Here is a 25,219-nt window from a genome sequence, read left to right as displayed (position 1 = left end):
CCCAGGTTCCCTAAATCAAGCAGCTACTGGGTTGCAATAGTAGGTAGGATGATTCCAGCATGAGAGAAATGCATAACAAAAGAAGTTTCATAGTCCAATAAAGTTCATTTTAAAAACCTTTAGTGATACTTAGAAGCAAAACATTTCACACAAAAATAAAGAAGAAAAAATTATTAAACAGGATAAAAAGGGAAAAATGTTTCTTCTACAAACTTAACTTTTTCTTGTTAAACATCAGTTACTTTGTATACCATAAGGTTGTGTTATTTCTCTATGGCAAACTTACTGTACATATGCTTACTTAATAAATTCAGTATGCTCTATACAAATGTCACATTCAATATGGTCATATTTGATATGGTTTGAAAACTGTTGGCCCTCTATGTCTTACCAGCTGCAAGGTAAATCATAGCCAAGTCGTAGCCAGAGGGATAAGGAATAATTAAAATATTCCATTTCAATTTAGCTTGTGAGAATTACTGTATATTACAATCATCCATGGACTGCATTAATATATAGGCAAATATTTTAACATAAGTTAAAAAATACTTCTTGGAATCATAACCTTACTGACTAACAAATAGCTCTTACAGTATAATTCTAGTAATGATTTTTGACATTAATAAATGTATAATTATTATTGTTCTTTTATATTCTGAAAGGCACAATCATTGGAGTTGAGCAACTAAGCATTTTGCTGCTACATGTATAATTTATATGTGACAAATACAATACAATACAATACAATACAGTTTATTTTTGTATAGCCCAAAATCACAGTGCCGCAATGGGCTTTAACAGGCCCTGCCTTTTGACAGCCCCCCAGCCTTGACTCTCTGAGAAGACAAGGAAAAACTCCCAATAAAAACCTTGTAGGGAAAAATGGAAGAAACCTCGGGAAAGGCAGTTCAAAGAGAGACCCCTTTCCAGGTAGGTTGGGCGTGCAGTAGGTGTCAAAAGTAGGGGGTCAATACAATACAATATACACAACAGAACAATTCCTTAAGACAGCATAATAAAAATTTTAGAATTACGGTTTAACAGTAGATGATATGACATAATTAGGTTTGGATATTTTTAGAGTCCTGGAGACCTCATCCATCTAGCTGCATCTCCATTTGGCCATGCCACGGCTGAAACATTGCTCCGATGAAAGGACCCTCTTTCCCATGATTCCTGTGATCCTCCATCAGGGATGACTTTACCATAGGCAGGCAAACAACTTGGCAGGTGGGCCGTGGCACCAATGGCCACATTTGGGTACCGAGAAAAGAAACAGAATAGGTGAGGGTTAGTATTCAAATATAATTATCATGTTACTTATGTTATAGTGCTAATGACTAACAACAGAGATGCAGTATGTACAGTTAATCAGCAGCTCTAGTCAGGATATGCTAAACTGAAGTAGTGAGTCTTCAGCCGGGATTTAAAGGCTGAGACCGAGGGGGCATCTCTTATGGAAGCAGGAAGACCATTCCACAGTTTAGGGGCCCTGTAACTAAAAGCTCGACCTCCCACTGTTATTTTATTAATCCTTGGAATCCTAAGCAGACCGGCATCTTGAGATCTTAATGTGCCTCAGGTTTGTAAGTCATGATAAGTTCAGACAAGTAAGCGGACCTTGGCCATTTAATGCTTTATATGTTAAAAGGAGGATTTTGAAATCTGCCCTAAATTTAACTGGGAGCCAGTGTAAAGATTTAAGAACTGGGGTTATGTGTTCATATTTTCTTGTTCTTGTAATAATTCTTGCAGCGCATTTTGGATTAACTGGAGGCTGTATAGAGAACAGTTTGAACAGCCAGTGAACACCGCATTGCAGTAGTCAATCCTACTAGAGATAAATGCATGAATTAATTTCTCACAATCCTGTTTATTTAGAAAGCGCCTTAATTTCCTAATATTTTTAAGATGGAAAAACATGTTTTGGACGACTTTGTAATATGCGCTTTAAATGACATGCTAGAGTCAAAGATAACTCCTAGATTGCGGGCTGATTCAGTAAAATTAATTGGGATTCCAACTGAGTTAAATGACGACAAAATATTGCTGTGATCAGCGTCATTCCCTCCAACAATTAACATCTCTGTTTTATCTGTATTTAAAGACAAGTAGTTCTCATTCATCCATTCCTTTAATTCACTAACACAACTAATTAAAGACAACATCGGAGAAACTTCATTTGATTTAAATGAAAGGTATAACTGGGTGTCATCTGCATACGAGTGAAAATTAACATTATGTTTCCTAATGAGAGATCCCAGTGGAAGCATGTAAAGTGAAAACAGTAAAGGTCCCAGTACTGAGCCCTGCGGACACCATATTCAACTTCTGTGTATAATGATGGAGTACTGTCAGCACATTTCTGTACATACTGGAATCGATTTGATAAATAAGAACTGAACCAAGCGAGCACGGGCCTGTAAGCCCAACATCGTTTTCTAGCCTGTGCAGTAAAATAGAATGGTCAATGGTGTCAAATGCTGCACTTAAGTCCAACAACATAATTACAGTGGAATTTCCTTCATCAGAGGATATCAGAATGTCATTTACAACCCGTGTTAGTGCCGTTTCTGTACTATGACCAGTGCGAAAGCCAGACTGGAATTTCTCAAATAAATTGTAATGCGTAAGGTGTGACTGAAGCTGACTGGCGACTACTTTCTCTAGTATTTTAGAGAGAAATGGTAAATTTGAAATAGGCCTATAGTTATTTAGTATGTGTGGGTCTAGGTCTGACTTTTTAAGTAAAGGTTTAATGACTGACACTTTTAGTGCATCAGGTACTGTGCCATGCAATAATGAACTATTGATAATGTTTAGAATGGTGCTACAAGAACATCCATTGCACTTTTACTAGTTTTGTTGGCACTGGATCTAGGGAACAAGTAGTGGGCTTCATTTTAAATTAAAGTTAAGACTTCCTGCTCAGTTACAGGATTAAAATTATTAAAGTGCTGAATGCAATGTGAGACAGGGTCTGCTAAGCTAGTATTTGGTTTGTACTGTGATGCTGAGATCTGGGATCTTATATTTTTAATTTTCTCATTGAAGAAGTTCATAAAGTCTGTACTGCTAATATCTGTTGGTATTTTGCACTGTTGATCTGAATTCCCATTTGTTAATTTAGCCACTGCTCTAAAAAGTACCCTAGGATTTTTATTATTGCTATCTATTAATGTAGAATAGTATTCTGAGCGAGCTTTAAAGAGGGCCTTTTTATATTTATTAACACTCTCTGTCCATGCAATTTGAAAGACATGTAGCTTTGTTGTTCTCCATCTGCGCTCCAGTTTTCGACACTCTAATTTAAGAGCTCGAGTGTTTTCATTAAACCAGGGAGAGTTTCTATGTGCTTTGATTACTTTTGTTTTAGGGGAGCCACTGTGTCCAGAGCATCTCTCAAGGTCACATTATAATGTGATATTAGCTGATCTAAATTGTTTTCCACGTTTACATTTGATGTTAACTGATCTAAATGGTTTTCCACAATTACACTCGACTTACTCAAGGTATCTATAAATTTTGAAGCAGAATTACAATCTAGATGTCGCACTGTCTTTGTTTTAATCTGCGAGTGCTGGCATGGGCAGAACTAAATCAAACGTAATTAAGAAGTGATCGGAAATAACTACATTTAATGGAGTAATATTTAAATTTTGAATTTCAACTTTGTAAGTTATAATTAAATCTAATGTATGGTTATGATTATGAGTTGGACCTTTGACAATCTGACAAAATCCTACTGAATTTAACAAATAAGTAAAACATTTGCTAAAAGTGTCAGTTTCCACATCAATGTGTACATTAAAATCCCCATCAGAACTACGTGATCATAATTTATAGCCAAATCAGACAGAAGGTTGCTAAATTCAGTCATGAACAATGAATATGGCCCTGGTGGTCTGTAGACTAGCACTATAATTGTGTTGGAATCTGTTTTAATATTTAAAATGAATGCCTCAAAGGATGTAAAGTTGCCTAAATTTTTAGGAGTGATTTGCATTTTGTTACAATGAATTATTCCAAGGCCTCCTCCTCGACCAGAATCTCTAGACTTATGAAGGAACGAGTATCCATCTGGTGACGCCTCAGCTAGGGAACAGTGTCACATTTACTAAGCCAGGTTTCAGTAAGAAGACACAGATCAGATTTTGTACTTAATATATATCATTTACCAAAACAGCTTTAGTGCCAAGAGAGCGAATGTTCAATAAACAGCATTTAAAACTGCATGGTTCTTTCTGAACTGCTGATATATTTTTTGTTTTAATTTGAATTAAATTTCTATTACAGATGCCCCTGGTGGAGTGTCTGGTTTTATCCCTTGGTCTAATTATACACCTTATTTTTGGTTATCAATTAATTTATGGTTTGTTTCAAGACTAAATTTACTGGATGCCCCACAACAGGGATTATGGGTAACAGCTTCAGGAAAATAACAGGTGGGATAAACAACAGCCTGTGATTTAAGATCACATGACTGCGGCCTGGATGGTGCTCTAATCAGTCAACCAGGCAGTTTTGCTGCCATATTTTGGGATAATACATAAGATCCCCTCCAGTTAGGATGAAGACCATCTCTTCTGAAAAATCCAGGCCTTTCCCAAAAATCATCCCAATTGTTCACAAATGCTATGCTTTTATTTGCACACCAGGTTTCTAGCCAGCAGTGAAAGGAATGCAATCTGCTATAAATCACATCCCCTCTATACAATCTTGGTAAGGGACCAGATACAATTAAATTCCGACATTTTGTTTTAGCTTTGGTGCATAGAGATGAAGTTCCGCTTTAATACCTCAGATTGCTGTAAATAAATATCATTAGTGCCAACATGCAGCAATAAGGTAGATACTTCATCGTCGGCAACACGGTCCAATGCGGCCTTTATGCCAGAAATCTTGGCCCCTGCAAGGCACTTGGGTGCTGGGGGACTAAATTTTGGATTCTTAGACCCCCGTCTTACTGTTACCCACTCGCCCTGTGGCTGAATTGGTGCTGCTGATTTCGGCCTCGCACTGACTACAGTGGGACCTGGAGAGACTGAAGCCGAATCAGATGTAGCCGAATTGTCTAAACAAACCGAGTCGATCCAATTTTCGGTTTGCCTAATCGCTATCAGATTCCTAACGCGGTCCTCCAATTCGTATTTTCCGACCAACTCTAAATTAACTAAACATTTTTGGCAGGTGAAGCTATCTGCACTGTCGGCCGGAAAACCTGAGCTGTACATACTGCAGGACACACAACATATAAACGTGCCCTCGATGGGCAGAGAGCAGATAGAACTTACATTAAATGTTGAAGTCATCTTTGCCGTTTTTATAGGTGCTTCTGCGCTTTCCGTGTTGAGCTGAATCACCGTCGCTTTAAGTTTCCACCACCCGCTAAGCGATCGACTTTAATTTCTCACTGCCGGTTATTTCTACTGGTCAGCTGCCGGCTTTATCTCAGGTGAACTTGCTCGTGTGCTTTCAAAGGGCTACGTGCCTGTGGGAGACGCCGCCGCTCGCTGATCCGCTCTCTGCTTCCGCTCGCTGATCCGCTCTCTGCTTATAAATAAAATTATGTTCCCTTTCTTGACATTCAAAACATTATGTCCCCACATTAAGTGCAGATTAGCCTCAGGATGCACAACCTTACCTCTTTTTTTCAGACTCTACATCTCTCTGACACTTGCCATTAAATAAAGGGACTGAGGAAGTTGGAGTCCCCTTTTATATGGCCTAGGAGGGTCTTTCCCCTTTAGTCATCTGCTATTATTGTTGAGTGATCCTGTTTAGTAGATTGCCCCCATGTTATTCTGTACTACTTAGGCAGTTTGGGATCTACTAAAAATAAAAGTGCAGCCTCATACTGTCTGTATCTATTTCAGGACTTTGCATTCTAAAAAACAATGTACAGTATCTCTCTAGGAACTAGGGCTACTTGGTTCCCTTCGTGCATTTCCAGGGCCCCTTTGTGTTCCACAATGTTTTGCTGTACAGTGAAATTCACCTATATAGCTAAATCAGAATTTGTTGCAAATCCTATGCTCAGTGTTTTTAACTGGGTTTCCACTGCCACTTTAACCTCTATCATCTGTATAGTTTTCATAACAAAGCCGATTATACTGTGTGCAGCAGAGCGCTCAGATGTTTGAGCAGCATTCCAAATCACTGCTGACTTTTATGGCATTCTGTTGCTCCGGCTAAGGCAATTTGAGTTTGTTAGATCTGACCATAAAGCATTTTGGAAGGTTGTATGCACTTACAATCTCTGGATGCTTTGAAGTCATCACCCAGGATTTTAGAAAAGAATTGTACTACACATTCATGGCAGCATAGTGGTAGTGCTGGTGCCTTGCATTTAGGAGACCTGGGTTCACGTCCCGGGTCCTCCCTGAGTGCAGTTTGAATGTTCTCCCTGTGTCTATTTCAGTTTCCTCCAGGTGCTTCGGTTAGGTGCATTGGCGATCCTAAATTGTCCCTAGTGTGTGCTTGGTGCTGTGGGCTGGCACCCTGCCTGGGATTTTTTCCTGCCTTGCGCCCTGTGTTGGCTGGGATTGGTTCCAGCAGACCCCCGTGATCCTGTGTTAGTATATTGCGGGTTGGAAAATGACTGACTGACTGTACTACACATTTCACTGGATTATATAATTGTGATGTTTTCAGTAGTCCCACAATTCTATCTTCAGACTCTGCAAACATTTTACAGAGTGTTTTAGTATTTTTACAATAAGATTCCAGGAAGGTGCTAAAGTTAAAACATTATTTTAAGTATTTTTTCCAATTTCCAAGTTAGACCACAAGGAACCATTCTTTGTCAATGCATAATATTGCACAATTGTGTAAGGTTTTTGGTTCCCATAATTTGAAAACCTGTCCCCACAACCTCATTGCCAGTGATCTGTATGAAACACATAGATCAAAGAATATATGGTGTGAAACTATTATTGTCAAAGTTACTATATAAATGTGTCACTGAATTTAGCTCTGTTTTCAAGAAATGCACTCCAGCAAAGTAATTAAACCAGTTCCAATTGCATGAATGCAAGTCCACTACTTCCTGGTAGTTTGAAAGGACAAGTTAGGTGATTGGCAGGCAATACCCATTACAGTTAATGTCGCTGTCTTGATTATTGGAATCTGAGTTACACTACCAACTCATTACGTGAGCAATGATGCCACTGGTTCACTTATTTCCGGAGATTTTTACAATTAACTTTATGCAGTTTACAGCATATACTTTAATACAGTGGTACTTGCATTACAAAAAGAATGAGCAGAATAAATAAATGGTTTATAAGACCTTGTGTCACTTTGCACAAATGTATAATTACTTGAACAGGTAAACTCCACTACCCTTTAATTATAGTGACTGCTGTTTATGTTTCACATTGTTTAGATTATTTTCAATTCTTTCTGCTGTAACAAAATATATCAAACAAACACACAACATTTTTCATTTGCATTAATGTGATTAGCACTCACTCCAACTCATTCATAAAACATTATGTTCAAGCCTGAATGTTATGATTTTTCTTGAATTTCACCTCACTGTTTTTCCTTTTTGTCTGCATAGTGGGAAATTTACGACTACTACATTGTTGAACTACAAAAACAGGAGCGAACTAAAGAGAAGCAAAAAGCGCCACCTGTTAAGAAAGAGGATGAAAAGAGTAAAAAAAAACAAAGCACCACTGAATCCCAGGTAGGGCAAAAATTACTGTCTGACAGCAGTTTTTTGATCACCTATTTATATAGATAGTGGAAAAGTCAATTGTATCCTGATGCATGTGCAAAACATGGTTGTCTGGGGTAATTTAGATTTTCATCCCTGACAGTACTAATTAGTCACCGATTCGATTATTTAGACCTTTGAATTTAAATGGTCTTGATAGTTATGTAGAAAATATTTGTTGTGACTTTGTTCTTATTTATTTTAAAATGCATTTTTCTCATAGAAATATTTAATATTTTAATCCAGGTTAATACACAAGAAGGTATTCAGTCATTAAAAGAATGAAATTAATATTTCAAAGTCTAAAATGTTTTGGCAAAAAAAAACATTTTGTGAAGTAAAACACTGCTAAAAAGCACATAATGCATGTGAAAGAAGAGTACGTGCAGGACTTCTCTCAGTCAAAGGAGGATATTTTAATAAGATAACCTGGAAGTGAATAACCTAAATGTAAAATCTCTGGATTTGCCAAATATGGCAAGTTTATTGTAATGTGTGTATAGAACAGTGCAATTAATACTTGCATACTTGTTCTCAGCCCAATTGACAAAAACAGCACAAAAAAATAAATCAAAAGTACATCTGTATACTGTGGCCATCACAAATCTGACATAGACACTGGGCACCAGTCCAGCAACACACAGGCTTTATTTAATGCGAAATGGTTTTCAGTTGTTTCCACCTGCTCATCACGGTACAATGAAGCACAGCAATAAACACAGCACTTTGTCTTTTTTGGCTTCTCTTTGTCTTTCCTCCTCCACTCCTTCTCTGGCAAGCATCATCTTCTCCCTATCGACTCTGGCTCTCCAAATGAAGATAGGCAGCTCCTTTTATACTGCTCCTGGGAGTACTCCAGGTGGCTTGTTAGTGAGGCCCAGAAGCACTCCCAAGTGTAGTGGAAGCTTGACAAAGTAGGGCTCTATACAGTATGTATTTACAAGTATTATATAAAATTTGAATACACACCATTATATTGCAGCATTTGTCCTAATTATTACAGGAGCATTTGTGTTATTAAAACAGAAATTATGAATTTAAAAATATGTAATCTAGAAATATTACATTCTAGGTAAATAACAACCACTACATTTTCTGGTAAAGCAGTATTTAATTTACTAGCGTTTAATCTTCAAAGAACCAATAAAATAAATAGTAAATAGTCAACTTCAATTTATAGTAAACTTTCCTTTAGAAAAGGAGTGATGCACACATTTAAAGATATACTGTGCACACTTTTCAAGGACTAATTCTAGGTAGACCACTTTTTTCTATGTAAAGGAGTTTAGGACCAATACACATACAAAGGTAAAAAAAAAAATTAGAAGTATACAGAAAAAGAAAAAAGATACTATTTAGTCACATTTTTGTGAGGTTTTTATGTTTAAGGAAATGAAATCCTAATACATAATATACACATGACATAAATACAAATTTCTGAAGTTGTAAGTTGTATTAAATGCAAATTAAGTGTGTAGCGGATGCCACATGTGCTATTATTCTGTGGGCGGTTGCTGCCTCTTTGGGTGCATTACAGGGAAAAAGGATGCTGTAAATACACCTTTAAGGGGAAGGTCATAACTCGGACAGGGCGGTTGGTGTTGAAAACTTAAAAGCCGGAAAAGAAGGGGGGAAAGGGAGACATCTTGTGGCGGAGCAAAGAGAAGGACAAGATAGCGCCAAGAAATGGATCTGCTGGAACAAGTTCTTTTTCTTTTTGGGAGACTCAGCGACACAAGGGAGACGCGTCTCTGATGACGGACTCTTTTTTCTTTGATTTCGCTGACGAATATCTTGGACCGGTAGGACTAAACGTTATTGTTATTGGCTCGACAGCCGGCGTATTCCGTTAGGGTTTCTCTTTGCCCTGAACAATAAGGACAGTAAACCCATTTGGACAGTCTGGGTTTTCTTATTTACGAACATCATGTGTTTAAACCAGAGAGGAGGGTTTTGATTGTTAGGTATTTATTTGTTTGTTTGTTTTTCTTTATATATGTAAAATAATATATTTGTTCTTTAGCTTCTTCTTTATTTGGTGTCATGGCTTGTGGTTAATGCTAGGCTGGGACAGGTCAATAAAAGGACGAGCGTTGGTCACGTTGCCCGATAGATATTGAACTGCTTTACACTAGCAGTTTTCTAATCGTGCCTTAACTCGGGGTTTAGTTGTTTGCCCCGGGGATAGCGGTACAAGTGTATAGATCAAAAATATTTTTTCTATCAATTTACAGCATGCCAGAGTGCTAGTGACCAAGCTACTGGCAGAGATACCAAACCATATCTGATTTGATTGCTGTATTTAGGTCACCAGTGAACTTAAACGGGTAAAAAGTGGTTCAGAAGCCACAAAGGTCGAGAAACACTGTCAGATTTCCACCCTGCATTCATTTATGGATAACTAAACAAAAAACGTGAAGTGTTACAAGTACTGCCACAGGATATAAAGCACTGATCCCTGTGAGCTGACGCCGGCAGCATCTCATGACTAATTATGTATGCAAATTAACTCACGCCTCCCCTCACCAGAAAACATAGGACCTGCTATGAAATAATTTAGCATTTAATAATAAGTTTCTTTCTTCTTAATGGAAGAAGAAATTATTAATTATCTGCTCAGATACATGGGAAACAAAAAAGACTTGTTGTGCCTGGAGAGACAACTTTAAACAATGAAACAAGGCAATCCTATGTTGCAGCTTTATGGACCAATGTGTGCCACTAAATTAGAAGTCTGTGAACTCCATTATCTATATTTTATTTACTTACTGTTACTTTGTGACCAGTTATTGGATTTTGTTTATGGTATTGCTCTTTGTTTTTTGTTGTTTGAAGCATTATGCCACAGTGGTTAGCACTGCTGCCTCATAGCTCAGATCACATATTTGGTCACACTTTCCAATCAGGCATAATTGGTGGACTTTTCCCTAACCCTTGGGGACAATTTAAAGACCATTGTACCCTTATAATCCACTCAAAATTGACTTCAATGTATTTTGCAAAGTTTTTCAAAGTTTGAGAACATTTCTATGATTTTGTTAAACTCGAGTCAAAGCAAATTCAGTGGGGTTCACACATCATCATTCTACAAAATGTTTTTCTATGTTAATAGAATATAGTATTACTTAGGAGTGGAATCTTTCTAGTTTATTTTTCAGTTTGGTAGGTACAAATGCAGGAGAAAAAATATTTCATAATCCTCCTTGTGTGTTGTTGCAATTAAGGTAAATTATTTTGCTCAAAATGTAAGGCAGGAAAACCTTTAACAACTTCAAATAGACTCCATATATCTCTTGTTTAATCCTAACTTCAAAGGATGCTAAAATATTTCTGAACTAGATACAGTAAAGAAAACAGTGACCAGCTCTGTTTACATTTCTTTCACTTTTCAGAACCATATTGTAATTTCTTGTACAAGTGTAATTTACCACCCTCACATTACTTTTTCCATTCTTTCAAACTGCTGCATACATTTTTTTATTAAAGTATTGCAAGGAGCCAAGATTCGGCTCAGTAACATCCCTCACAGGAAGTAACAGTCATTTATATGCCCTAATCATTCACAAACCTATGCTTATACATGCTTGGTCAGTTTATAGGTTTCAATTATTCTAATTCTCATGCATTTCTGATGTGAGAGTTTTCACATTAATTAAAGGATAAAAATTAGTACACAGGGTATTATTCCAAAATTTTAAAATATATTGTAGTTCTCTAAAACCTGCGAGGGGATTAACAGCTGAAAGTTCAATGTACGGGTCTGCTGTAACTGGTTTTGTGCATAGTTTACATATTCTATACAAAAATTACTTATGTCCAATGATTAAATAGATAAATTCTAAATCTTCAGCATCTTAGTAAAGGTGCTATATAAATAAATGTATTATTATTATTATTATCCATCTCTGAACATTACTGGAATCCATGTGTTTACTTCTTTTAGTCTTTGTCATTAGTTTCTCTTGTGAATGGTACTAAGAGTGCATTGAATTTGTTAATAAAAGCGCATCTGGTGGTTGGTCACATACTTCAATCTAACTTTTTTTTTCTTTCTCAAGAGTGATGATATAACCAAGGTGTCTTCAAAAGTTGTACAAATACTAGAGCGAATGGTAAACCAAAATAGATTTGATGATATTGCTCAAGGTATGGTAATTTGATTTTTTTTAATATTTACTGTGCTTCTACCCCTTTCATCTTCTTATATATTTTTACAACTTTTTTAGAAAGATCTCCACAGTGTAGAACTGAAAATTTAATTCAAAACAGATTTAGAGTCTGATTATATGCAAAATAGTTGTATAATATATTTTACATCAATCTGTATTGTGTAGTACAGTCATTCCTATTTTGAACATTCTTCCAGTAATAGTAAATCTCCTGTGGTATATCATGGTCACAACTCGTTTCTTTAAACATGTTACAGGTATTTAATAACATATTATTATTTTCAAATATACTTTCACTTCTTTTTAATAGTGTGTAAATCAAACATTATTCCTGATGAAAATAAATGCTTGGGATCTGTGACTTTTAGAGTAAAATCTGTTCTTCAAGATTTTAAACCTAATTACCTTACACTGTTCCATAAGCATATCCAATGAAAGACATTGAACTGGAATTCTAGTTCATGATTTACACTGCAGTTTTAATAAAAAAAAAATCTTTTTATTTCATGATTCTCAACTCTTTTTGAGTAAGTAAATTAATTACAAGTAAACAAAATATGTTAGACAATCTAATCATATGAACTAAATAAACCAAATACTTATATGACTGACATGTCACAAGTGGATGTGATATTAACTTCACTTCCCCTTATTTTTCTACTGTGTATATTTTGAAGTGTTCAGTGATGCATGTCCATTTTTTCCTTTGAGACAGTAATGTAAAGTTTTTTATGAACTCAAGTGATCAATAATTTCTCCAAGGTTTACTAAACATTTAAGTAACCTTCTGAGAGGCAGTTTTCACAGGGCCAACTGAAAGACAAGTATTATTTAGCAGAAGTAACAAGTATCCACCAAAATGATGTGCTGTTTAGCTGATGTAATAATTTCCTTCAATGGTAAAAGCAGTAAAACTCATAAATATACACCAGCTCTGATAATTAGGTAACACTGCATTGAGCACTGGCGAGCTTTGTTGGGCTGAATGGCCTGTTCTCATCTAGAGTGTTCTAATGTTCTAATATTGACTAGTCGTTTAAAATGTTGAGTCAACATATACCCCTAAATCATTTTTACAGGTTCCTTCCTATATAACAGTGTCTCCCATCTTGTATTTATAATTGATGTTCCTTTTGCCCATGTGTAGCACTTTGCACTTTTCTACATCAAACCAATTTTCCAGATGTTTGCCCAGTTCTGAAGGTTGTCCAACTCTTTTTGAATTCTCTTTGCTGCCTCCTCAGTACCTGAAATCCCTCCAATTTTAGTTTAATCTGCAAATTTGCCAATTTACCAACTACACCAGAATCTGTATCATTAATATAAATCAGAAAAAGTAGTGTTCCATGGACAGACCTCTGAGGGACTCCACTAATTACCTTGTTCTATGTGGAACAATCTTCTCTTATCTGTGCTCTTTGCCTTCTACAAGCTAACCAACTAGAGATCCAGTTTTATAGATTACCTTTTATGCCTACTGCTTCCAGATTCAGAATTAATCTTTGGTGTGAGACTGTATCAATGCTTTTTGAAAGTCTAGGTAAATTATGTTATACTAGCCAACCCGCGGCGTACCATACGGCGCATAATCAGGCAGGTTTTTTAATGATTTTTAAGTACAGGGAGAAAATAAACATTTGAAAAATCGGTAATGTAATAAATCAGCAAGAAAAGCAACATTGTAACAATGCACGGAACGAACACACAATTGTCCGTGACTGAAAACTGGCGGACCGCCTTCACGCCTTCTCCTGCCAGATGGAAGGATGGGGGTGCACGGCACCCAGTCACGGAGTGTGGAACGGGAGGAGAGAAGGACGTCCATTCAGCTCCCTCCGTCATGCTAGTCTGCTGATTTCTCGTTCAGTATGCACTGCCCGCTCATGTGCCCACCTCAAACTCGTCACTTGAGTCGTTGTCGTCTTTGCACAGTCCAGAAGCACCTGTGACTCACATAGACGTTTCATTGCTCTGTGTGGTTTTGGCTGCTTTTCTATATATAATCCACCAAGACACCCAACCACGGTAGTAGCGATGTGGGAGGGGGGTGTGTACAAAGGGTAGGGACGAAAATAGTGGAAGCGTATGAGTTGCATTTAGTGGGAATTCCACAGTTTGCAGCCCGAATGGGGTTCAACGGCTTACCCATGCCTAGGCACACGCTCAATCGCATGCATAATTATTTATTCAATCCTAAACACTTCTGGAAAGACACGGTTGTCTAAAACTGGTTGGTGTGAGAATACAACAGTAAGTGAATGAAAAGATGGAACTCTGGAGAGAGCACAACACAATAGTGAACCCGCGGCATAACAAATGCCGCATAATTATTTATTGATGGTTGGACACTTCTGGAAAGACACAGTTGTCTAAAAAGGGAGGGTTTGAGGATACAACAGAAAGTGAATGAAAAGATGGAACTCTGGAGAGAGCAACATATAATTGTCCGTGAGTGAATAAGACGCATGTTTGTCGCGGATGCGAATTGCTGTATGTAGCGTGTAAAACCGTTTGCTATGGTGCACGAGGTTGTGCGTCGTAACCGAAAAGTCGGTTTTTAAAGGCTGCTTACTTCATTGTGTTTTAACCTCAGTTGTAAAGGATTGTTTTAAGGATTCCATGGGATACCCCTCGCAAACCGCTTCACACGCTGCATGTGGCGACTCACCTCCGCGAGAAACATGCCTCTATGAACAGTCAAGGTGGCTTGGATGTACATGAGGCCTCCATGAAAGATGAATATAAATGACGCTGTTCTTTCTGTGTTGCCGTGTCCGAATTCGTGGGCGTGGCTCTGCGAGTTGTCATCGTATCCAATGGTCATGGAGTTGGTGGGCGTGGCCCCTCCCTGCATGCGCCATAGGTGTCTTACTTGTCGGCAGCTTAGTGAATCCACGCCCCTTCCGGCGTGTTTTCCATGGGTGTCTTGCCTTTCCATGGGTATCTTGCCTTAGTGAATTATATGTATAGATGCTTTGTTTTTATCCACTATTCTGGTTGCTTCATCAAACAAATCTAGAAGATTTATTTGACAGGACCTTCCTCTCATAAACCCATGCTGGCTACTATTTAGAACATTATTTACAACTTACTGTACTATGTTGTGTCATATTCAATTTGAATATTATGTTTCAGTTATGGGACTGATTTAATTTCTTTCAACATCTTCCTCATAAGGAGTACAATAGCTGTGTTATTTCTATTCTGATTTTGGTGTTTATGACCATTCAACACATCACCACTTTCTGGTCCTTACCTACAAACACCTCTTTAAAATTTTATTTCATTGCTTAGAGTATTACCAAGCAGAAGATAGTTCTGCATCAGAGGTAATCAAAAATACAGTATGTTTTGCCTGAATTTTCCACAGATTTCAAATATTTTGAAGACGCTTCTGATGAGTTTAGGGAACAGGAAGGCACACTTCTTCCCTTGTGGAAATTCCAATATGAAAAGGCCAAAAAACTTGCAGTGACTGCCCTCTGTTGGTGAGTTACAACATTATCATTTTTTTCTCACAGATGAATAATTAGTGTTTAGTTATTTTAGTGGTATTTATTCAGTCCTTAGTAACCCTACCTATTGGGAAGATCTGAGAAGAAGCTTTTGCAACTAATCAATACAAAGACCATGTTAATTAATGTAAGGATAAACCTGAACCAATCTAAGCACCTGTGATTTTAAAGTGTATATAACACTTGAAGAAGCCTGGGGAATTATGGACTGATTTTAGGTGAGACAAGTTGAGGTTTGCTTAGTTTTAGGGAGACTCCTTGTGTGAGAGTGTTAGTTTTGCTGCTATATCTACATCTGTATTGCAACAAAGTGATAATTCAAACAGATTTACATGTTTTAGTTATCTTGACTTTTACCAATTTTTCTAGTGATGTTTGTGAGAATGTATCTGCCTGTCTATCTGTGGACGTCATAATTAAAAATCAAATCACTTAGGTTGATGAAATCTTGGCACAGTTTTTAGCTTTGCACAATGCTAGAAGCCTATTGAATTTGATTGATTTGACTCCAAGAAATTTTCCTTTATAGAGAAGATGAATCTTTATAATAATTTGTGCCCCAACTGCATCACAAATCATAGAATGCATTTTTTTTACAAGATATATTTTTTCCATGTCATTCATATAGTAAAATAATGGCCTGCAGTTTTCTGTTTTTATATGTTGTTACTGAATCTTATTTTGTATGTTTTTAGCTATATATTTAAACATCTACAACAGTCTGAGTTTATATACAGGAGAAAATCAAATTAAAAATATAAGCACATTATTTTTCCAAGAAATATTGCAGTTTAAAAAAATTGAACACACTAAAGCATAAAAACTTCTTTACTGAACTATACTTTTGAAAAATCAATGTGTGTATAAAGGCTTGTGTTCCATATCAAGTTTCAAATGCAATAGTATTGTTATTCATTGAGATTCTCATTTAGGTTTATTTACAATGATATGTAAGCTGCTTTTTATGAATACATTTATGACTTGTGCAAAGCAAAGTTAAAAGTTTAATTATATAGAACGGAAGGGTGTTTTAACATCAGGAGGAATCAGGGATACCATACACAAGTACATATAAAAAAAATCTTTCTCAGTAATGTGCCCAAACGTGTTTATTGATCTGAAATTCACACTAGTCCTTCTGGTTGTGCTTTCTAATTTTGTTACATATTTATTCTTTATCACTGAATTAATGCCAAAAATATATATGTCGTTATTCATGGTAGTGGTTTTATATCATTCCCTTAAACTTAGGTTATAGTTATGGTCTGCTTGTTTCATGTCATTTGTCCTTTTACAAAGATTTTTACATATGTTTTTCATGTTGTTATGAAAAACTATAATGTACATATGTTTCGTTTTCGTTTTCAAGTTATAGACCATTTACCTTTCTTTTAAAAATCATAATGTGCATTTTTTTCAGAATACAGTATGAGAAAAACTAGTTTATGGCTCACTCACTGATTCAGTGCATACATGTTTTTACTTTGACCTTTTTTTTTTAGGAGTCAAGTGTACAAGGACCTTTTTGCTGTGGGTCATGGTTCATGTGAGTTTACATGCTTAATTAAGCAAACAATTTTTTGCCTTTAGTTTAAAATTATAATGTGCATATGTTAAAGTAGATTTTACTTAAACTGAACTTTACTCCTTTACACGTTTACAGATAAAGTAGATAGATACTTTTTTAATTCCAGGGGGAAATTCAATTGATTAAGTTTATTGTAATATATAACTGAATTAACACAAGCAACATGATTTGTAATACCTTTTGTTTTAGAGCTGCAAGGAAAGGAGGATTAAATTTTACGTAAACCTAATGTTGCCAATTTCTTAGTAAGAAAGCATTTCTTTCAGGCCAGTTTTGGTTAACAGAAATGTCTAGTACAGTATCTGGCAACTTTGGGCATGTCACCAATGTAAACAAATATGTGGCTATTCTACTATGTATTGATTAAGTGAATGAATGAATTGACTAAAGTATTAAAATACCTTAATGTACCGTATATACTCGCAGATAACTTCTCCTGCGGATAAGTCGGGACTTGATTATACCGTGTAGTTTCTGGTGCTTTATAATGTCGATCGTATAAGTTCAAAAGTCAAATGCGTCATTGGTCCAAGAGATTATGATATACTAACACCCACGAAGCACACTGCCTTTTTTTTTTCTATGTATTGTACCTACGTGACCACATGGTAACATCCGAACTATTCCGAAGCAACGTTTGCACTGATTTGTGTTTTTGTATCTCATATCCTCATACGCCTTTATCATAAGATCATCACTTATCTACAATGGAGCGTTCGATCAGAAGAAAATATGAAGCTGGTTTTAAATTAAATGTTGTTGAAGTAGTGAAAGAAATTGGTAACTGTGCTGCTGCAACAAAATTCAGTGTGTCTGAGAAACTGATGCGAGATTGGAGGAGGCAAAAAGAAAATTGAAGTATTGCATTTTTGAACGGTCGTATAAGTTGGGGTCTGATTTCATGAATTTTTCTAGTTTCAAGACCTGACTTATACATGAGCATATATGGTATATCTCATGAAAAAAATGTAAGTTGGATGCTTTTTAAGCCTTCACATAAACTAAACCATATATCTTGTATGTTTATCTGTAGAAAGGTTTGCCTGTCTTTGCCCCACAGAGTGTCATGAAAAGTTTGCAAGATATATATATATATATATATATATATATATATATATATATATATATATATATATATATATATATATATATATATACTAATAAAAGGCAAAGCCCTCACTGACTCACTCATTCACTCACTCGCTCACTCATCACTAATTCTCCAACTTCCCGTGTAGGTAGAAGGCTGAAATTAGACAGGCTCATTCCTAACAGCTTACTTACAAAAGTTGGACAGGTTTCATTTCGAAATTCTACGCGTAATGGTCATAACTGGAAGATATTTTTATACATATACTGTAATGGAGTTGAGCTCGAAAGCCATGGGGGGCAGAGTTTCGTGTGACATCATCACGCCTCCCACGTAATCACATGAACTGACTGTCAACGCAGTATGTAGAAAACCAGGAAGAGCTCCAAAAAGCGCAGAAGAAAACATGCATTATATAATTCAGAAGGCAGCGAAACAATAAGAAGCAAGCGAGTGACGTATATAACCATATTAATGAGTGCTGCTACTTCGGAAACAAAGCACAGTGTAAACCTAAACTTTAAATTAAGTTCATAGACAGGCTGCTGCTGGCGTTTGTCATGCCCACGGGTAATGCGGGATACAAGTTTAATGAGAGGACGCAGGATATAAACGAGAGTTTTGATCACTTTGTAACTAAGTTAAAATTGCAGGTGTGGGGCTGTGCTTATGCAAATTCCGGGAGACTGTGTTTGTGAGGGATTGACAGTTAAGGCAGGTGGGGGAGTCATGTCATCATTTCCCCTCCCATTTATCTTATTTCGCTCTGAGCTGCGCTCTGCAGCTAACGCAGTGTTACGACTTTGTGACGCTGCCACTAGATACTCACAGAAAAATCCAGAAGTTAATACACACGCTGTGTCTAGAGTTTCTCCACACTGAATCCTCCAGGCACTACTTACAAAAGGTTACATTGACAATCGTGTTATTTTTAAAATAGTTCCTTTTCTTAGCACAAGCACAGCTGAGAAGCTTTGATGCATGTGCTCCATAACGCGTTAAAAATCATGCATTTAATCACAAGCAAAGGGGAGCTTCTGTTAATGCATGATTTTCTGGTACACCGATTACATTGATCAGCCCTTCACGATTCATTTTAGCCTCGCACCACCTTGGTTTGAGAAGAAGTATGAAAAAATATGAGGTTAACACGAGGTTAACGGTAAAAAAGTAAGAGCGAAGCATGGGTGGTTTATTCAGGCAGGCAGGCGACAGCTCAATAGCTCGAATTTGGATATAAGTAGCTTCTATTTAGTCGCCAGAAATATCTTTGGTAGGAATCGAAGTTGAATTTAGTCTTTAAATTTCTATTGTAAAGAAAAAGTTATGCAATGATTACTACATTTAACTATATATAGTCAAAACTTGTATATATAAAGTCATTCGCGAATATATAAAGTCAAAACTTGATTATATAAAGTCACTGTTGGAATAAATAAAGTCAAAACTTTAATATATAAAGTCAGCGTCGGTATATATAAAGTCAATACTTGTTTCTGAATATATATAGTCAAAACTTGAATATATAGGCTAAAGTCATTCCCAAATATATAAAGTCAAAACCTGAGTATATAAAGACGGCGTTGGAATATTTCGGAATGTATAAAGTAAGCGCTGGAATATATAAAGTCAAAACTTCAATATATAAAGTCAGCGTCGGAATATACAAAGTCAGCGCTGGAATATCCATCCATTTCCCAACACGTTGAATCCGACCACAGGGGCACGGGGGTCTGCTGGAGACAATCCCAGCCAACACTGGGCGCAAGGCAGGAACCAATCCTGGGCAGGGCACATGCATCATTTTCAAAACATTAACCGAACAGTGTTTTTTTAATTTATTTTTCTGAATACGTTTTTGTTAACTTAGTTCAGTTCAGACTCGTTTCAATCAATAGATTTTGACTTTCACTTTATATATTCAGGAGTGAGTTTATATACTCCGATGTTGACTTTATATAATCAGGAATGACTTTATAAATTCCGACGCTGACTTTGTATATTCAGGTTTTGACTTTATATATTCCAGCGCTGACTTTATATATTCAAGTTTTGACTTTATATATTCTGACAGTGACTTTATATATTCGGGAATGACTTTATATATTCAAGTTTTGACTTTATATATTCTGACGCCGACTTTATATATTCACAAAATCAATTTATTTGCCTGTTTGGCACCCCGTAGTATATATATATGTGTGTATATATATATATATGTGTATATTCTGTATATATATATGTGTGTGTATATATATATATAATATATATGTATGTATGTATGTATGTATGTATATGTGTGTATATATATGTATATATGTATATATATATATATATATATATATATATATATATATATATATATATATATTGTAATAAATAAAGAGTCTTTCAAAAATAGAAAAAGATTTGGGGATCGTCCCCATATATTGTCGTCCAGACAAAGTGAAAATAAGGTTGATTCAGAATGACTTTTCAGTACAGAATGAATGAAACATGGTAACAAAATGGCGTTTAAATAACAGATGGGATGATGGGAGAGGAAATGGTTGGCAGGAAGTGACGATTGGAGGCGGGACCACGGAACCAACGTCATCGTGAGCAGACAGGAGTAGTTGAGTGTGGAACCGGAAGTGATGTCATTGGATGGGAACCGGAAGTGATGTCATCGCGGCCATTTTGGAACTGCAAATGGATGGGTTTATTTTTCTTCCAGTTTTCTGTAGGTAGAAAGAGATTCAGGTAAGTACCACGTGACAAATCCCTGTCTCGCGAGATTTCACTCACCTTTGGGCTCTTTGACTGCCTCCAACTCGCACGTGTGTGACAATGTATATGTATATGTATGTGGTGATTATATATATATATTGTGGACGCGGCCCGGACACAGACAGGCGGAAATGTTGTTAATCACCACCACACGTTTATTTTACACTATTTACAATAATAAAGTCAGTGCACACACACAAAAAATCCCACACAGTCCTGGCCACACAATGCCTTCTCTTCGGGCCGCCACCACTCTCCTCTCTTGTCCTGCTTCCACCCGACTCCAGCCTCGAATGAAGGGAGACGGCCCCTTTTATTTCACCCCGGATGGGCTCCAGGTGTTTCCCGGCACTCCTCCCTGGACACGCCCCAGTGTGGCAGAAGTGCCGGCTGTTCTCCTGGAAGCTCTCCGGGTGTCCCTTCTCCTCTTCCCCCCAGCACTTCCTGGTGTGGCGGAAGTGCTGAGGTCCAGGGTCCCCAAGGTATTGGGGCGCCCCCTGGCAGTGACCACGGGTCCCTACAGGGTTGGGCTTCCAAGCCCCCTACCCGTGGCCCCCAAAGCAACCAGGATGGCACCCCCCAAGTGATCCAGGGTGGGTATAGACTCTCTTCCGGTCCCTCAAGGCGTCCCGGCCGGGTCGTTGCCCCAGCATCCCTGACAATATATATATTGTGAGAATGACTCTACATAGCGCCCGACCTGACAAGGACTGGACACGGGAGGCACGGGTAAAATAAGCAAAATATTCATTTCTCTTCACATGTGTGGCACGTCTTCCCCGTGAACCCCACAGGCAATACACAGTCACAGACAGTAAATCACCACAAGTCAACATACTCTTCTTTTACCACCACTCCTCCGTGGTAACCTCGTTCTCTTCCTCCCGATTCTGGCCACTGAGTGGTAGTCGCTGGCTCCCTTTTATTGGGTACCTGGAAGTGCTCCAGGTGCTTGATTGGTGACATCCACCTGCACTTCTGGGTAAGGCGAAAACCAGTGCCCAAAAGAGGCCAGCAGCGCCTGCAGAACACCACAGAGCTGCATAGAACTCCAACCCCCATGCAGCCCTGTCCCCCTGGAAGATGTGGTGTTGGGGCGTCCCGGCCAGGCATGGACCCCGGCCATCCGTCACAGGGCCCTTCCCTCAAATGAGCCCCGTAGGGCTCAGCGGCACGTAATGCGAGGGCTGGTCTTCTCCATTTTGGGGATATGGTGTCTTCCAGTCTGTGGCCCTGTCCTGTAGAGATGCAACCAACAGGTCTGGGGGTGTTGCCCTGACGTCCACGCCAATCGGATGTTCTCTTTGGACATCACCGCCAGACATGACCACAGCAGCCACAGTCATAGCAACGTTGTTTCCCTTTTAAATTAACCCCTGCGGGATTGGAAGCAGGATGGGAAGTCCTGCTCCCTCATCCGTTCCCCTGAGGGCACCTGATGTTTCCTCCACTTGTGGGATCTTATCTTGCTTTGTAGTGCAATGACGGTCTGGGTCCCCTTAGGGGAAGAAGGGAGACCCCTTACCGTCTGCACCCCTTTAGGGCTCATTTATACTTCGCGCTCAGAATGCGTACGCACCTGCATCATGGCTGCCACGTGTTTCCAGCGTTCATTTGATGTGTCCTCTGAGTAGGTCCTCAGAAATGAATGCTACGCGTGTACGAGTTGCAGTACCAGCAAAAAGTTGGTGGGCGCAGTGTGCTAAAAGTTGGAATGTGACGTCAGAGTCTCTGGTTACTATCTACATGTGACAGAAAGCCGTTTTGCGGATCCTACGAGATCGGTGTGCGTGCTTCGATGTTTGATGAATGGTTCGATGTGGTGAAGCAAAATGCCGACATACAGATTCATTCGTGGGTGCTTTTATATTCAAGTGTTGCATATCCCCAGATCATAATGACATGATACATTTTAAATGTCTCACATACTGTCTTCTGAGTCGTCTTTTTTTCTAGGTCTTCCTCCAGTACTGACAGCAGCGGCAAACAGCAATAGATCGCCACAATGAACACATTAAATGTATGATATTTCAACTCTCTGCACATTTAGAATCCTTAGATTTATACCTGATATCCTCTTTCATGATGAAATGCATTAAAGTATGTATGTTATAAATCAGTAATTTCGTTTAAATAATGAATACTCTTAATGATTACACACATGGGGGTGACATGGTGGCGGAGCATCAGCGCTGCTGTCTTGCAGGGAGTCATGTTGCTGATATTCCCTGCCTGGAGTTTACATGTTTTCCTTCTGGGTTTCCTCAGTGTATTCTGGTTTCCTTCCAAAGATATGCAGATTTGGTTACACTAAAATGACGTTAGTGTATGTGAGTGCTTGTATTCACCTTGCGATGAGCTGATACCTCGTCCAGGGATTGTTTCTGCCTCGTGCCCAATGCTAGCTGAAGTGGACAAATCCCTGGACTGATGGATTTAATCATTAAACATCCTTTTCAGAGATATTGTGGTAAGGTGTCATTGGAATTTAATGGGTGTTCCAGACAATTCACAACACAGGAAAGCCGAACCTGTTCTCACTGTGATAATATCTTGCACTGCCACCTAGTGGGTTCCTCCAGATTTACATAAAGTATGCGTGCAAGCATGAACAGTACAACGCTTGCGTAGCAGGAGCGTCCGCTGCAGCATGCATAGCATGAAGTATAAATCCAGCTTTAGATGTTGGCGAGACTGCCGCGCTGTCAGTCATCGTGGCTGTGTATTCTGTAGGAGGCAGGACTGCATGGTAAGCAGCACTGATCACTGCTGCCGTTGCGCTCCAACACTCACTCCAACACCCCACCCCCCATCCCCCCTTCATCTATGGCACAGGTCTCACTCACCTGTACCGTCGTGTCCTGCAGGCTGGATGAACTTGCACCGTGCTGCTTTAGCCACTCCATGATGGCACCTAATGGAGCTTCTTTTCCACTGCTTCCTTTGTTTCCTGCAGGACCTGAATACCTTGAACAAGGGACTGCAGGGGTAGGAGGAGAGAATAAAAAGTTATTTTCTTCGGCCGGCGGTGGACTTGGACTTATCTCGACCTCTCCCGCTGACCGCGAGCCATTGGGGCCCTGTGCTTTACTCACAGGCCCCCTCAGGGGTACCTCCGGATCGGGGTGGAGGTTCGCCATTCCCGTCTTGAGGCTTTCATTAGCGGGAAACCGACACACACCCTCCACCCCCTTACCTGTTGCAGGGAGGAACTCCTCTTCCTCCGCGAGAACACCGTGCTGGAAGGCTCGTCCAGGCTCTCCTCCTACAGCCGATGGACCGGGCCACAGGGAAGACACAGGTCAGCCTCGCTCTTTCCCAAGCTTGCTCCACCACCACGCCACGGACACACGTCCTCAGGCCACCAACAGGTGCTTCACCCCTCAGCTTCTATGACGTAGGCAGACAGAAACACAGAAAAACCTTCCCGTCACCTACCTCCTGCTGCAACTCTTGCTGATGGTTAGTGTGTTGACATCTGGCGGCTCACTTCTGCGTCTGCCCAGCTTTTTTCTTCCCCATCTAGTGCGATGTCCTTAGGAGTTCCTTGGTGGTCGTCCTGTGGCTCCTGCCACGTGTGCACGCTTCAGTGCACTGTCTTGGGGGCAAGCCTCCTGTGCGGCTGTGCTGTACGCGTGCCTCCGCTGCTGTGCCGGGTCCTTACACAGATTTTGAAACAGATCCCGGCCCAAACAGATGGGCCGGAATCCTGCCGACTATGCCAGTGTAAGAATGACGCTACATATTGCCCAACACTACACAGACTGGACACAGGAGGCACGGGTAAAATAAACAAAATATTTGTTTTTTTTCACCTGCAATACACAGTCCCAAAGCACAGACAGTAAATCACCACAAGTCAACACATTCTTCTTTTACCACCACTCCTCCCTGGCAACCTTGTCTTCTTCCTCCCGATTCCCTCACCTCTGCAACCCAGGGAGGCTGCCATGTAGCGTCCAGAGGGAGATAATGGGCTTCCCACCCTTGGCAGATGTGGTGAAGGGGCGTCCCAACCAGGCATAGACCCTGGCCATCCATCACAAAATATATATAGCGTGGTGGATATATATATATATATATATATATATATATATGTATATATATATTCATGGCATTCTTGTCTAAATCACAATCTGATTGTATGGGCGGTTACCTACCAGATAACGCTAATGGTTGGTCTGCGAGCCTGCAAACATCCACCACGGTGCCCTCTTTCATTTGCGAGAAGCAGGTCATAAAATGGTTGAATAGTTTTACTGTCAAATAATGCAAAGTGTATGCGACACACGAGTATGCTTTGCCTCTAGCACTGACGTCCGAGGTTCAATTCCCTGAGAGGGGGTGCAGTGAGTGTGTATGCCT

General features: G+C 38.9%; 1 protein-coding gene across 2 annotated transcripts in view; it reads left to right on the top strand.

Annotated features, from left to right (window-relative positions):
- Positions 1–25,219, top strand: part of dnai1.2 (dynein, axonemal, intermediate chain 1, paralog 2) — a 346,056-nt gene that overhangs the window by 196,256 nt on the left and 124,581 nt on the right. For both annotated transcript variants that reach the window (XM_039759139.1, XM_039759138.1), the window contains 4 exons: positions 7,565–7,693; positions 11,782–11,869; positions 15,263–15,380; positions 16,910–16,953. In XM_039759139.1, the coding sequence (XP_039615073.1) occupies positions 7,565–7,693; positions 11,782–11,869; positions 15,263–15,380; positions 16,910–16,953 (379 nt within the window). The remainder of the gene's footprint in view (positions 1–7,564; positions 7,694–11,781; positions 11,870–15,262; positions 15,381–16,909; positions 16,954–25,219) is intronic.

Source organism: Polypterus senegalus, chromosome 7 (genome assembly GCF_016835505.1).
Source record: "Polypterus senegalus isolate Bchr_013 chromosome 7, ASM1683550v1, whole genome shotgun sequence".
NCBI classification, from domain to species: domain Eukaryota; kingdom Metazoa; phylum Chordata; class Cladistia; order Polypteriformes; family Polypteridae; genus Polypterus; species Polypterus senegalus.
The sequence above is the reverse complement of the archived record's forward strand: the minus strand, read 5'-3'. Positions and strand labels throughout refer to the sequence as shown.